The following is a 12,904-nucleotide window of genomic DNA, read 5'->3' as shown; positions in this document are numbered from 1 at the left end:
ATGTCCAAATTATTCCCAGTTCAAAATATAGATTGCAGTGTCACACCAAATGACGGACAAATGGTATTTGGCCAGAACTTGCTTTAAAATCATGCACAGACATCAAAACCTTCTGTGTCCATTAAAAATGCCTAATTCTGTTACTTAAACTGTAAATCTTTTAATTATTTATACTTTGCTGAGATATATTGTCATATTAGTAAGGTCACACATAGCCCGGACAGTCACACCATATGACAATTTTGATGTTTATATAAAAATTTGAAGTAGAGGTCTTTATACACCAACTTTGGGTGAAAAAGAAAAAATAAGAAAAGCACAATATAAATAAAATGTATTATTATTATTATTGACTACAGCTATGGTATGCTGTAATAATATCTTGTCAGAGGAACAACATAAAGGTATATATTTTTCACAAATACCCATTTTTATTAGTATATGACATCATGGACAGGTATAATTGCATGTCATGCCATCCAAATATATATAAGCAGATAATTGATTTGCTTACATACATGTAATGTCTGCAAATAAATGTAATGTCTGCTAATAATTTCTGTACTTGAAAGTTAAAATCTTATAAAATGAAAATGGTTTACATCAGTCATTGTATTAAATTTGTATGACAATAATTCAGAATAGTCGCAGAATAGTCTGATGGAGAAATGTCTAAACCAATGTTATTGACCATATACTGTATTTTCTTTATGAGAAAAAGAAACAATAAATTGTGAAGAAAATAGCCCCCCATTATTCTAGTAAAAAAAAAGAAGCTTTTTTTTTTTTTTTTTTACAAAGAAAAAACTTTTTTTCTCCACCAAAGTTTAGCTACCTTTTGCCTTATTTCTTTGGTTTGTAAACCGTATACTAAGGGATTTAATCCTGGTGGTAAAATATGGAACATTATACTAGTTAGTTTCCTGCTGTCAGAATATTCAGGAAAACGGTGGAGAAATGTCATTATAGCTCCAGAAAAAAACATGACTAAATAAACAGCTAAATGAGTGCTGCAGGTTTTTATGGCTTTGCTGTTGAGTGCTTTGTTTTTGCTACTTTTGCATACAACAGCAATCTTAACATATGTTATAAATATAGATACTGCTGAAAAGCAGAGTACAGCCACAGTATAAACAATTCCGTAAATATTATTTATGACCACACTTTCACAAGACAGTTTAAACAGTGAGGCATTGTCACAGAAAGGGTTTTCAATTTGAGATCTGCAGTGAGACAGTCGTACAGTGAGACCTAACATAATTGTCACCAAAAGAATGGCCAGGCCCCAAGCCAATGCTGATAGTTTAATTACCATCTTATTGGTCATTATAGCTGAATATCTAAGTGGATTACATATAGCCACATATCTGTCAAAGGCCATGATTATCAGCACATAGTGGCATGCTGCTATAAATACATGTACAAAATATGCTTGAGTAACACACTGCATATATGTGATATAGCGCTCTGAGGTTTCTTGTAAAATGTCTTGCATTAAGCGTGGCAAAATGACAGTGGTCCCTAGCATATCGTTCAGTGGCAAGTTACAAAAAAGAAAATGCATAGGATTATGAAGATTCTTTTCTGTTGAGATCAAAACTATAAGTCCAAAGTTAGATACCATTGTAAAAACATAAGCCAAGAAGAGCAGGATGAAAACTGGATAGGAGGACTGAGGTGTAACTTTCAGTCCCTCCATGAGGAGAACGCTGTGTCTGAATGTCAGGTTGTCCATTTGCAGCTCTTCTCAAAATCTAAGGAGAAGGAAACCTAGCATTTCATTAATAGCATTTCAACTTGAAGTGCTTATAAAACAAATAAATAAATGCATCATAGTAAACAAAAAAACACACAAATATCTTACAAAGTGTAAAGTCAGTAACAACTGGTAGGTGACAAATAAAACTATATACGGTAACACATTATTTTACAGTGTCATTTTTACATACTGTATGTTACATGTAGTTAATTATCCATAATTACATGCAACTAACCCTGAAACAAACCAAACCCTAATCCTAATCATGTAGTAAATACATGTAGTCACTTAATTTTATTCAGTATTTACATGTATAATTACAGTGTAACAAAAACACGTTAAAATAAAGTGTAACCCAATATACTTACCAATTGTCCAATTTATTTATTGCTATATTCATTGCATGGAACAGAATAGAAGGCAACTCTGTAATATAATATAAGCATTAAGTAGTCAAAACGTATAACGTACTTCACTAAAGAAAAAAAAAAATTGCATTCACCTTTAAATATGTTGTTCAAAGGTGTTTCTATGATGCTGTTATCATCCCAATGAGAATTCACCCACTTGGAACAATGTCATCAGGGCAGGACTTAGGGGGCTGGGGGCCCCTGGGCTTAATGAACATCTTAGCTTTTCAGCAATGTAAATATGCCAGAGGTAGCCCCAAGGCTATTTTACATCTGCAGTTCCCCGTCAGGTCATCACAGTACCAAGTAACACAACTAAACATTGAAACTAAATACGATACAACACAATTTAAAAAATACCAAATTTTTTAACAAGATATTATAAGAGATACCACAGTTAGCAGACAGGGCATCTAAACCGGCGGGCATACACATACTGTATACACATACACAGTAAAGTACTATTCTATGTACATTTTAATTGTGTTAAAGTGCTATCAAATGCAGTAAAGTGCCAGATCTGGTTTGGTATACATACATATACTTAAACAGTACAACAGTGAACATACCCATATTCATAAATTACAACAACTACCGTTAGTGGGCACAAATTTGATGTGTCTTAAGCCATTGTTTGAGTTGGTTCTTAAAGCTTGGGTAAGTCGGACATTCTCTCACAGCAGCCGGTAACTTATTCCAGATCTCTGACCCCTTAATTGACAATACATATTGTCCAAATGTTGTACGTCTATAAGGCACCATACAATCACCTCTCGTGGAAGCCCTGGTTAGAGTTCTCCAAACACCCGTTATTTTCAATTTAATGTATTCACGTGGGGGGTGGGGCAAGCCCATGTAAGATCTTATATATAGCACAGGCATATTTGAACTTTAGAAATTTTTCAAAATTTAGCAGATTATATTTCTGTTATATTAGTGATGATATGAGAGCGGTTTTCTATCAAAGATTTTTAAAGCTCGTTTGAAAAGTGACTCCATTGGTTTGAGTGTTGTGGCATTTGTGAGTGACCAGTTTGTAAAACAGTATTCAATATGAGAAAAGATCATAGAATGAAGAAAAATTCTAGCTGCTTTACATGAAAGTGATGATCTGATATATCTAAAATCAGCACGATTAAATTTAACAGCTTTTGAAAGGCTTTTGATATGATTTTTAAAGGACAGTGTGAGATCTAATACAATGCCAAGATATTTGAAATCGTTTACAATCTGTAGTTCTTCTTGTTTTAAGAACATATTTGAACGTGTCATTTCAATCGGCCGCTTAGAAAACATTATACAAACAGTTTTTTTAGAATTCAATAGTAGGCATGATTTTGTGAGCCACTCCTGTACACGGTTCAATACAGATGTAAGCGATTGAGAGGCTTCTTGCACAGTGTTTGCATGCGTAAAAATTACTGCGTCATCTGCATACATTAAAATATTGATGTTTTGGCATACTGTAGGCAGGTCATTGATGATGTATAAGGAGAATAGGATTGGTGCAAGTATGGAGCCTTGAGGGACTCCTACTGGACATTTGAGGTGAGGAGATTTAATATTGTCAACAGAGACACAGTGCATTCGGTTGGTTAAGTACGAGTTCATCCAGCTGATGGCTTGTTTGGAAAAATTTAAGTTTGTTATTCTAGACAGGAGTATTTGATGATTGACAGTATCAAAAGCCCTTTTCAGATCCAGGAAAACGTCTCGGGTTATGACTATAACCCTTGTTCCCTGAGAAGGGAACGAGACACTGCGTCGTTGAAAACGACTCTTTGGGGACGCTCCCTTAGCGTGCGCCTCTGAAGTATGAATGAAACTATTCCAATCCTGATTGGTGTTGCGTCATGACGTAACATGTGACGGCATAACCGGATGCATAAAAGTGACGCTGGCACAAACACACATTAGCCTAGCGATGAAGCAAGCCGCTCTCAGGCATTGAGGGGCGTGGCAGGACGACGCAGTGTCTCGTTCCCTTCTCAGGGAACAAGGGTTATAGTCATAACCCGAGACGTTCCCTTTCGAGGGAACTCGCACTGCGTCGTTGAAAACGACTCTTTGGGGAACGAATGCCCACTAGGCCACGCACCGAGAAAAGGCCTGCCCTAGAGTGAAACTGATCTCAGGCACCCAGCTAGGACGAGAGCACATGTGCGCCAGGCGTACTAGGAAGGTGCAGACTAAAAAACCTGATAAAAGTGTGTGGGGTAGCCCAACCGGCTGCCTCACAGATCTCCTGGAGGGGCACTCCCGAGAGGAGGGCTCTAGAGGACACCATGCCTCTAGTAGAATGAGCCCTTACGGCCAAAGGTGAAGGCAAATTGCGCACCTTGTAGGCATACTTATGGTTTGTTTAGCCGGGAGCTCCTCATTAGGTGACCCGAAACACACTACAGTAAGTCCGACCTCCTCCAAGAAGAGGACCTCTCAAGGTGATACTCGGAACTCTGATTGGCAGAGCAAGGAACCTCTTCTCTTCTGCCGACACATGTGGTGGAGGATGAAATGCTTGCAGGACCATGGACCTAGCCATGTTAAATTGCACTTAAGGCACATAGCTGGGTCTCGGATGCAGGATGGCCTTAACTCCGCCGGGGCAAACCCCAAGCAAGCTGGCGTTAATGCCAGGGCTTGGAGGTCTCCCAGTCTCTTTATAAGAAGTAGCTAAGAGAAAGGCTATCTAGAACGTGAGGTCCTAGGCAAAGCCGACTGAAGGGATTCGAAGGGAGCCAGGGATAGCCCTTCGAGAACCACCGCCAGGTACCAGGAAGGAACCCTGGACCTGACTGTCAGTCTCATCCTCTATGTACCATGGAGAAATAGTATGACCAGTTGGTGCCTCCCCAAAGGCCCAACACTCAGTGGTGCATGGAACACCGCAATGGCAGCCACGTACACCTTACGTGTGGACGGGGAGAAATTCGTAGAGAAACGATCTTGAAGAAACTCCAGAACTGAAGCCACTGGGCAGTTAGCTGGACCTAACTCATGTTCTCTACACCAAGTGGAAAAAACATTCCACTTGAGGCCATATAATCTCCTAGTAGACAGAGCCCTAGAGATAAGTATGGTTTCGACCACCCCAGATGATGGACAGCATCTAGGTACTGAGCCCCCTCAAAGGCCAGACCCACAATTTCCACAGCTCTGGGCGAGGATGGAATATAGTGCCCTCCGCCTGAGACAACAGATCCCTCCTCAGAGGAATCTGCCCTGGCGGAGCTATCAGGAGTGAAATTAAGTCCGAAAACCATACTCGGGCCGGCCAAAACAGGGCTACCAGAAGAAGACTGATGCCCTTCTGACGGACCCTCTCCAGGACTCCCGGGAGCAGAGCTATCGGGGGAAAAGCGTACAGGCGAAGCCTCTGCCAGGTCTGTACCATGGCATCCAACCCCAGCGAGGCTGGATGAGTGAGGGAGAACCAAAGTGGACAGTGGGACGTCCCTCGAGACGCAAAAGATCCACTTCCATTGGTCCAAACCTCTGCCATATCAGCTCCACCACCTCTGGATGGAGTCTCCATTCCCCGGGCCTCAGCCCCTGCCTCGACAGGATGTCTGCTCCCTGATTCTGAACCCCCGGGACATATATTGCTCTTATAGATAATATTTTCCCTTGGGACCCTAAAATAATCTGATGCGCCAATCTGGATAGAGGGCGCGATCTGAGTCCCCCTTGTCGGTTCAGATACGCTACCACTGATGTATTGTCCGAACGTATCAAGACGTGGTAACCTTTGATGTCTGGGAGGAAACTCCTCAGAGCCCTGAACACAGCCAACATTTCTAGGCAATTGATATGCCAAGAATGATGATGGTCCTACCACAGACCCTGGCAAAGCGGCCGATAACCGCACCCCAGCCAGTGAGGGAAGCGTCTGTTGAAATGGTTTTCCGGCGACATGACACCCCTAATACTGGCCCTTGGGACAAGAACCAAGATTTCTTCCATATTAATAAGGAACGAAGGCATCTGCGCGTAACCTTTATTATACGGAACGGATTCCCCTTGGGGGAAAAACCCCTTGGCTTTGAGCCACCACTGAAGGGGCCTCATGTGAAGAAGGCCCAAAGGAATTATGTTGGATGCCGCTGCCATGAGGCCCAGCAGTCTTTGAAATTGCTTTACAGTGATGGCCTGGCCTAGCTTTATCCCTGACACCATGGTCAGGATGGATTTCGACACGTGCGGGAGACATACGTGCCTGCATCGTAACCGAATTCCATACTATACCCAGAAAAGTAGTTTTCTGAGCTGGTTTTAACACACTTTTCCTAGTGTTGAGTCTCAACCCCAATTTCTGAATGTGGCCAAGAACGACATCTCGATGCCGAATTGCCATATCTCGAGACTGGGCCAATATGAGTCAGTCATCGATATAATTCAGAATACGGATGCCCTGAAGCCTCAGTGGAGCCAGAGCTGCATCCATACACTTAGTGAACGTGCGGGGAGAGAGTGCTAGGCCTAAAGGAAGAACCCGATATTGGTACGCTTCGCCCCCGAAAGCGAACCTCAGGAACCTCCTATGACATGGAAGGATGGAGACATGAAAATAGGCGTCTTTTAGATCTATCGTGACAAACCAATCCTCGGATCTGATTTGATTCACGATGATGGGAATAGTGAGCATCTTGAACCTGAATCTCCTCAGAGAACGATTCAACTGCCTCAAATCTAAAATCGGCCTCAGCTCGCCATCCTCCTTTGGAACTATAAAGTACTGGCTGTAAAACCCGGACTCTTTCTCTGGTAGGGGAACAATTTATATGGCCCCTTTGACCAGTAGAGTTCTGTACCTCTTGTTCCATAACCCGAGCCTGTTCTGGAACCACTGCAGTCGGTACCACCCCAGCAAACTTGGGAGGTCGGTGACCGAACTGCCGTCTTTACCCATATTTTATAATATTCAGGACCCATATAGATATATTCGGAAGGCGTTGCCATTCTTCTACAAAATCTACTAAGGGAACCAGCCCCTCGAGACTGACCTCGGGTGTTTTTCGAGCACTATTCTCGACCTCCTGAAGCGGAGGACCGGCAGGAAAAAGTCGAGAAAGATTTTGTGACCATAGACGGTGCCCTATTGCTAGCGTTTGGGGTGAACGCCACGGTGTGCGTTTGCTGGAAATCATTGTGGCCCGAAGCGCACTTTACGGCGGGATACAGATATCGATTTCCTGAGGGCTCCCCCAGAGGGGAGACTCTTTGGGTTTCGTTCTCGACACCCTGAAGCGGAGGACCGGCAGGGAATAAATCGAAAACAGTTCCGATGGGCGAACGCGAACACTGCCTGGCCGCAAGCCTTTTGGGCGCCTTTTACAGCGTGCATTCGCTGAAAACCGATGTGTCCCGAAGCACACTTGAAGCTGCACAAACATCGATTTCCTGAGGGCTCCGCAGAGGAGCGATTCTCGCTCATCCCTCCACTGGGGGGACAGCCATCTTCGTCTCGTTTTCGATACCCTGAAGCGGAGGACCAGCAGGGAAAAATCTTAAACGATTTTCGACGTTCGCTGCTCATCATTTTAATTCTTCATAATTAAATGCAGCCAAAAACACTCGATAAGTGAAACACGGTCTGGATGGTAGGTTGAATTAAAATATTTAACTTCTTAAAGTCAGATAATATATTCCATCATTTCAATTCCATCATTTTAATTCATAGAATTGAATGCAGCCATAATCACCAGACAATACTGTTTTAATATTTATTTATAGGGTCTCGTAATCTACACGCTGCCTCGGCAAACGCGAGATTCGAGCCGTTACAATATATTTGGCTTTCATCCCTCGAGAAGAAAGTCATTCTGCCATTTCGGCAGTCTCGTTCTCATCCGCGAGATCCTTCTGCAATCCCCACGATCTAACGTTAAGCCGCCGCGCCGTCTCAACGGACGCGGGACCCGAACCGCGGGGATCGCGAGCCAAGTGGGAGCGCAGCACTCTATAGTACTTTCACAGTGTTCACAGGCAGCCCCCTCGAGAACTGCCTGTGCGTGCTGTGCACCTAACAGTGTACACACAACTGATGCGTGTCCCCTGTCGTGAGAAATATAGGGCAGGGGTGCACACACTTAGTGTATCTTTCACTCGCCATAATATAGAGGATTTCACTGACAAACAACATCAAATAAGACAGACAGTTTCACAGAGAGCGCTTGCTTCATCGCTAGGCTAATGTGCGAGGATACGTAACAACATCGTTTTATGACAGATCTTTCACACTTTCATTCATAAATCTCACGGTCTGTTTTGCGAAGCACAGAATTTTGGACCATTGGGGCTTCCGTGGCCTGTGATCTGGATCTGACGTCACCTACTACGGAGCAACAACAGCACAGTTGGTTGGCGGCGCCGGCGGTCATTTTTGGCGCAAATCTAAATGTACTAATCTAATGTGAATCACTAAAGGAGATATGAAACGAAAGCAAACTCAAACTACACTATTTGAGTGTTTTTGTAAGCCTGCTCCTGAAGCTACTGTCGCCTCGGGTGACACTGCTGCGGCTGCAGGAGATGACACGAACATTGACGTTACAGAAAATGAGCCAGATGCTATCCTACGCGGTACAGAAAACGAGTCTGATGCTATCGTAACGTTACCTGGTAAGTAAAAGTAGCATTTACGTTATCATTAACATTATCATTAACGTAACTGTAACAGCAGGGTAATGTTGGTATATTGAATTGTATCTAGAACTTATGGAAGCTTGTTTCCCCCACAGAATAAAACATTTTTTTTTAAATAATTGCGCCTTTTTATCTCACAATTGCGAGATGACTTTATTTCTCACAATTAAGACTTTACATCACACAATTCTGACTTTATAACACATAATTGCGAGTTTATATCTCGCAATTCTGACATCTTTTCTCAGAATTGTGTGATAAACTCGCAATTGCGAGTTATAAAGTCCAATTCTAAGGGGGGGGGGGACTTCTTTTTTCTTTCTTTTTTTTACCTCAGAATAGTTTATATCTCACAATTCTGACTTAGCACAATTGCGCCTTTATATCACGCAATTCTGACTTTATACCTGCAATTGCGATTTTATATTAAGGTAATTGTGAGGGAAAAAAAGTCAGAATTGTGAGAAAACAAAGTTTTTCGCAATTAACGTTACCTTTTTTCTTTTTCACTCTGTGGTGGAAACAAGCTTCCATAAGAACTAGCTAACTTCACTAATGTTAATGTGGAGGATCAGTGAATGCAGGAGGAGGGGAAAGATAGACTGTGTGTGTGTGTGTGTGTGTGTGTGTGTTTACAGTAGTAAATCGAATACAATGTTTAGAACTCCTTGTTTCAGATGATGAGAGAGCTGAGAACTCCTGGCCAGCCTTGTGGACTGAAAGTCAGGCTAGGGAATTTAAAAACAAGCATCCTTGGTTAGAGTGGAAGGACAGAAAGTTAGGTAGATATCAGCACACATGCACAGCACAGCTGATAAACAACTGCAATTCATAAAGTCAGTGACTATGCAAATGAGGGTTCAATCCTTTTTCACATTAGTTCACTTTAGAATTAAAATGTCCTGATAATTTACTCTCCCCCACGTCATCCAAGATGTTCATGTCTTTCTTCAGTCGAAAACAAATTAAGGTTTTTGAGGAAAACATTCCAGGATTTTTCTCCATATAGTGTCTTCAATGGGGTCCAACGGTTTGAAGGTCCAAATGTGAGTTTCAATGCAGCTTCAAAGTCTCGACACAATCCAGCCGAGGAATATCTGTCTTATCTAACAAAACTTTTTCTAAAGAAAAATAAATATTTATATCCTTTTTAATAGGGATGCACTGATACCACTTTTTCCAGAACGAGTCCGATATTGATACTTTCATTTTTGGTTCTCACTGATACATTTGTATGTCGCATCACAGCTAGTGCAAGACCAGGTTTATTTTTTTTGTAAAATGTCCGCTGGTTTGTCTAGATGAGACTCTTATTCCTCGGCTGGATCGTGGCAAGACTCTGAAGCTGCACTGAAACTCACATTTGGACCTTCAAACCGTTGGACCCCATTGAAGACACTATATGGAGAAAAATCCTGGAATGTTTTTCCTCAAAAACCTTTATTTCTTTTCAACTGAAGAAAGAAAGACATGAACGTCTTGGATGATGTGGGGGAGAGTAAATTATCAGGAAATTTTAATTAATTAGCCATAGTGTGGAGATTGTAAACAGTTTATGAAATACTTTTGAGTATATTTTGGCCATGTTCAGCAGATTTTGTATGATGATGCTAATTAGTCATGGTTTTGTTTGCTTCCAGGTTGTGCTGTTTGCAGTGCAACAAAATCAACTGGCATTCTCACAGAAAAAAGAGTGTCCATATCCGAGGAGTGGGTGCACTTTAAGATCCAGTCTTCAAACGCTAACAGATCAACATCTCTGGCTTCTTTGAGGAACAAGATACGACGACATGAGACATCCAAGGCACACCAAATAGCCCAGGAGCTCACTGAAAAGGGTGGACAGGATTTACTTGGAAATTTGGTGAGATCTATGTCAGAGACTGTGTTGGCTGACACAGATGCTGTATTCAGAACAGCATACTATCTTGCGAAAATGAACCGACCTTTCACTGACCATAACAGTCTCATTGAGCTTCAAGAAAAAAAATGGTGTCAACATGGGCACTAGTCTGCACTCAAGGTTCAGTTCTACAAAAATTGTGGAACACATAACAAAAGAGATGCAGAAAAAAATAGTTCACAGTATTGTGTCGTCTTCAAGTAAGTTGTCTGTTCTCATTGACGAGGCTACATCTCTTAGCCACAAATCTGCCATGATTGTCAACTTGAAAGCCTCAGTAGATGGAGCTACTCCTGAATTTGTGTTTCTGGAGCTGGTTGAGCTGGAGAGCCAAAGGGCAGGGGATATAGAAAAAGCTCTACTTGACTGTTTGGACACTGCAGGCTTCAATGAAGAGTGGCTTCAAAAGAACTGGGTCTCATTTGTTTCAGATGGAGCCAGTGTCATGTTAGGCAAGAACTCTGGTGTGGCAACCAGGCTGACTGCAAGGTACCCTAACCTCTTCACATGGCACTGCATGAACCACCGTTTGGAACTGGCTGTATCTGATGCTGTGGATGAGGTTCAGGCAGTCAACCACTTCAAAGCATTCATGGAGAAGATCCATAATCTCTACAGTCAGTCCAATAAAAATTCACGGGAGCTTCTGGAAGCAGCGCAAGAAGTGGGTTCACAAGTCCTGAAAATTGGCAGAGTTTTAAGTACGCGATGGGTGGCCAGCAGCTTCCGCTCTGTAAAGGCTGTGTGGAGGTCGTATGAAGCACTAAACAGACACTTTGAAAATTCTGCAGGAGACCAAACAAGAAACAGCAAAGAGAGACAAACTTACAGAGGCCTGGCACGTCGTATGCAAAGCAAGGAATTCCTGTGTGACCTTGGACTCATGTACGATGCACTGTCTGAACTTGCAAACCTGTCTCAGCAGCTCCAGGCGCATTCGATCACACTCTTGAGAGCAGACCAGCTTCTGAAGCGCACCATCAGAGTGCTGGCATCATTCAAAGACACCCCAGGAGAGAAATCAGAGGAGGCACTGACGGCACAGGGTTTGGGACATTTTGGATCCGTTCCCCTGGAGTCAAATGCAAAGCTCACACCAATCAATGCAAAGCAGTTCCTACAAAGTCTGATCAACAACATGGAGAAGCGCCTCTCATCGGCATGGTGAGGCACAAGTGAAACGACTGTGCAGGCGGTTCAATCTTTGTGAAGAGCAAGCAGTAAATGGTATGAGAGATTTTCTTGAGCACCCAGACAGTGAGCCTGAAAGCCTAAAACCACTCATACGATGCATGCAGACCATCCTTTGCAGCACTGCTGAGTGTGAAAGGGGCTTCAGTCTCATGAACAATGTATGCACGGAAAGAAGATCTACTCTGCTGTTATCTAATGTAAATAATTTGATGATGGTAAGCATCAATGGGCCCCCTGTAAGACTCTTTGAGCCAAGGAAATATGTTACAACATGGCTGAAAAGCCATCGCTCTGCCATGCAAGCAAGGAGGCAATGCACACCTCAGATGCCTGTGTACAAACAAATTTGGAAAGCTCTGTAGACTACCAGGCTCCCTCCCTCCCTCCCACTCTCCCTCCCTCCCTCCCACTCTCCCTCCCTCCCTCCCTCCCTCCCTCCCACTCTCCCTCCCTCCCTCCCTCCCACTCTCCCTCCCTCCCTCCCACTCTCCCTCCCACCCACTCTCCCTCCCACTCTACGTAGTGACCCCACTCCTCCCCTTCTTACCCCACCCCAAGGACACTGCCAGCAATCTAGTTGGAACAGGAGCTTGGCTGTCTGTAAGTGTTCAGTTCTTTTTCCACGACCCGTGGACTAACACAATGAACTCAATATGAATTCATATGACAATGTTAAGTTGTTAATTCACATGACAATGTTAAGTGCCTTTTCAGCCACCTTTTATTGAGGTAAAGCTTATTTGTTAATTAACATTGTTTGTGTTTTGTTATTTGAAGCTTATTTGTCTTGTAGCAGTTCCTGGATGCTTTCTCATGCATTTAAAGGCATAGTACACCCAAAAACAAAATTTTTGCCATCATTTACTGACCCTTGTTGTTTCAAACCTGTATACATTTCTTTCTTCTGTTGAACACAAAATAAATTTTAAAGAACGTTGGTAACCAGACAGTTGATGGCACCCATTGACTCCCATAATATACTTTTTTCCTACT

General features: G+C 42.7%; 1 protein-coding gene across 1 annotated transcript; it reads right to left on the bottom strand.

Moving 5' to 3' along the window:
* Nucleotides 1-793: 793 nt before the first annotated feature.
* On the bottom strand, nt 794-1,735 carry LOC311277628 (olfactory receptor 8G17-like; the record flags this gene model as incomplete). The annotated part of the gene is made up of 1 exon (XM_084387998.1): nt 794-1,735. The coding sequence occupies one exon, from the start codon at nt 1,733-1,735 to the stop codon at nt 794-796; it is 942 nt and encodes a 313-aa protein (XP_084244124.1).
* Nucleotides 1,736-12,904: the final 11,169 nt, after the last annotated feature.

The sequence above is a fragment of the Rutilus rutilus genome (genome assembly GCF_951802725.1).
Source record: "Rutilus rutilus genome assembly, chromosome: 18".
In the NCBI taxonomy this organism is placed as follows: domain Eukaryota; kingdom Metazoa; phylum Chordata; class Actinopteri; order Cypriniformes; family Leuciscidae; genus Rutilus; species Rutilus rutilus.
The sequence above is the reverse complement of the archived record's forward strand: the minus strand, read 5'-3'. Positions and strand labels throughout refer to the sequence as shown.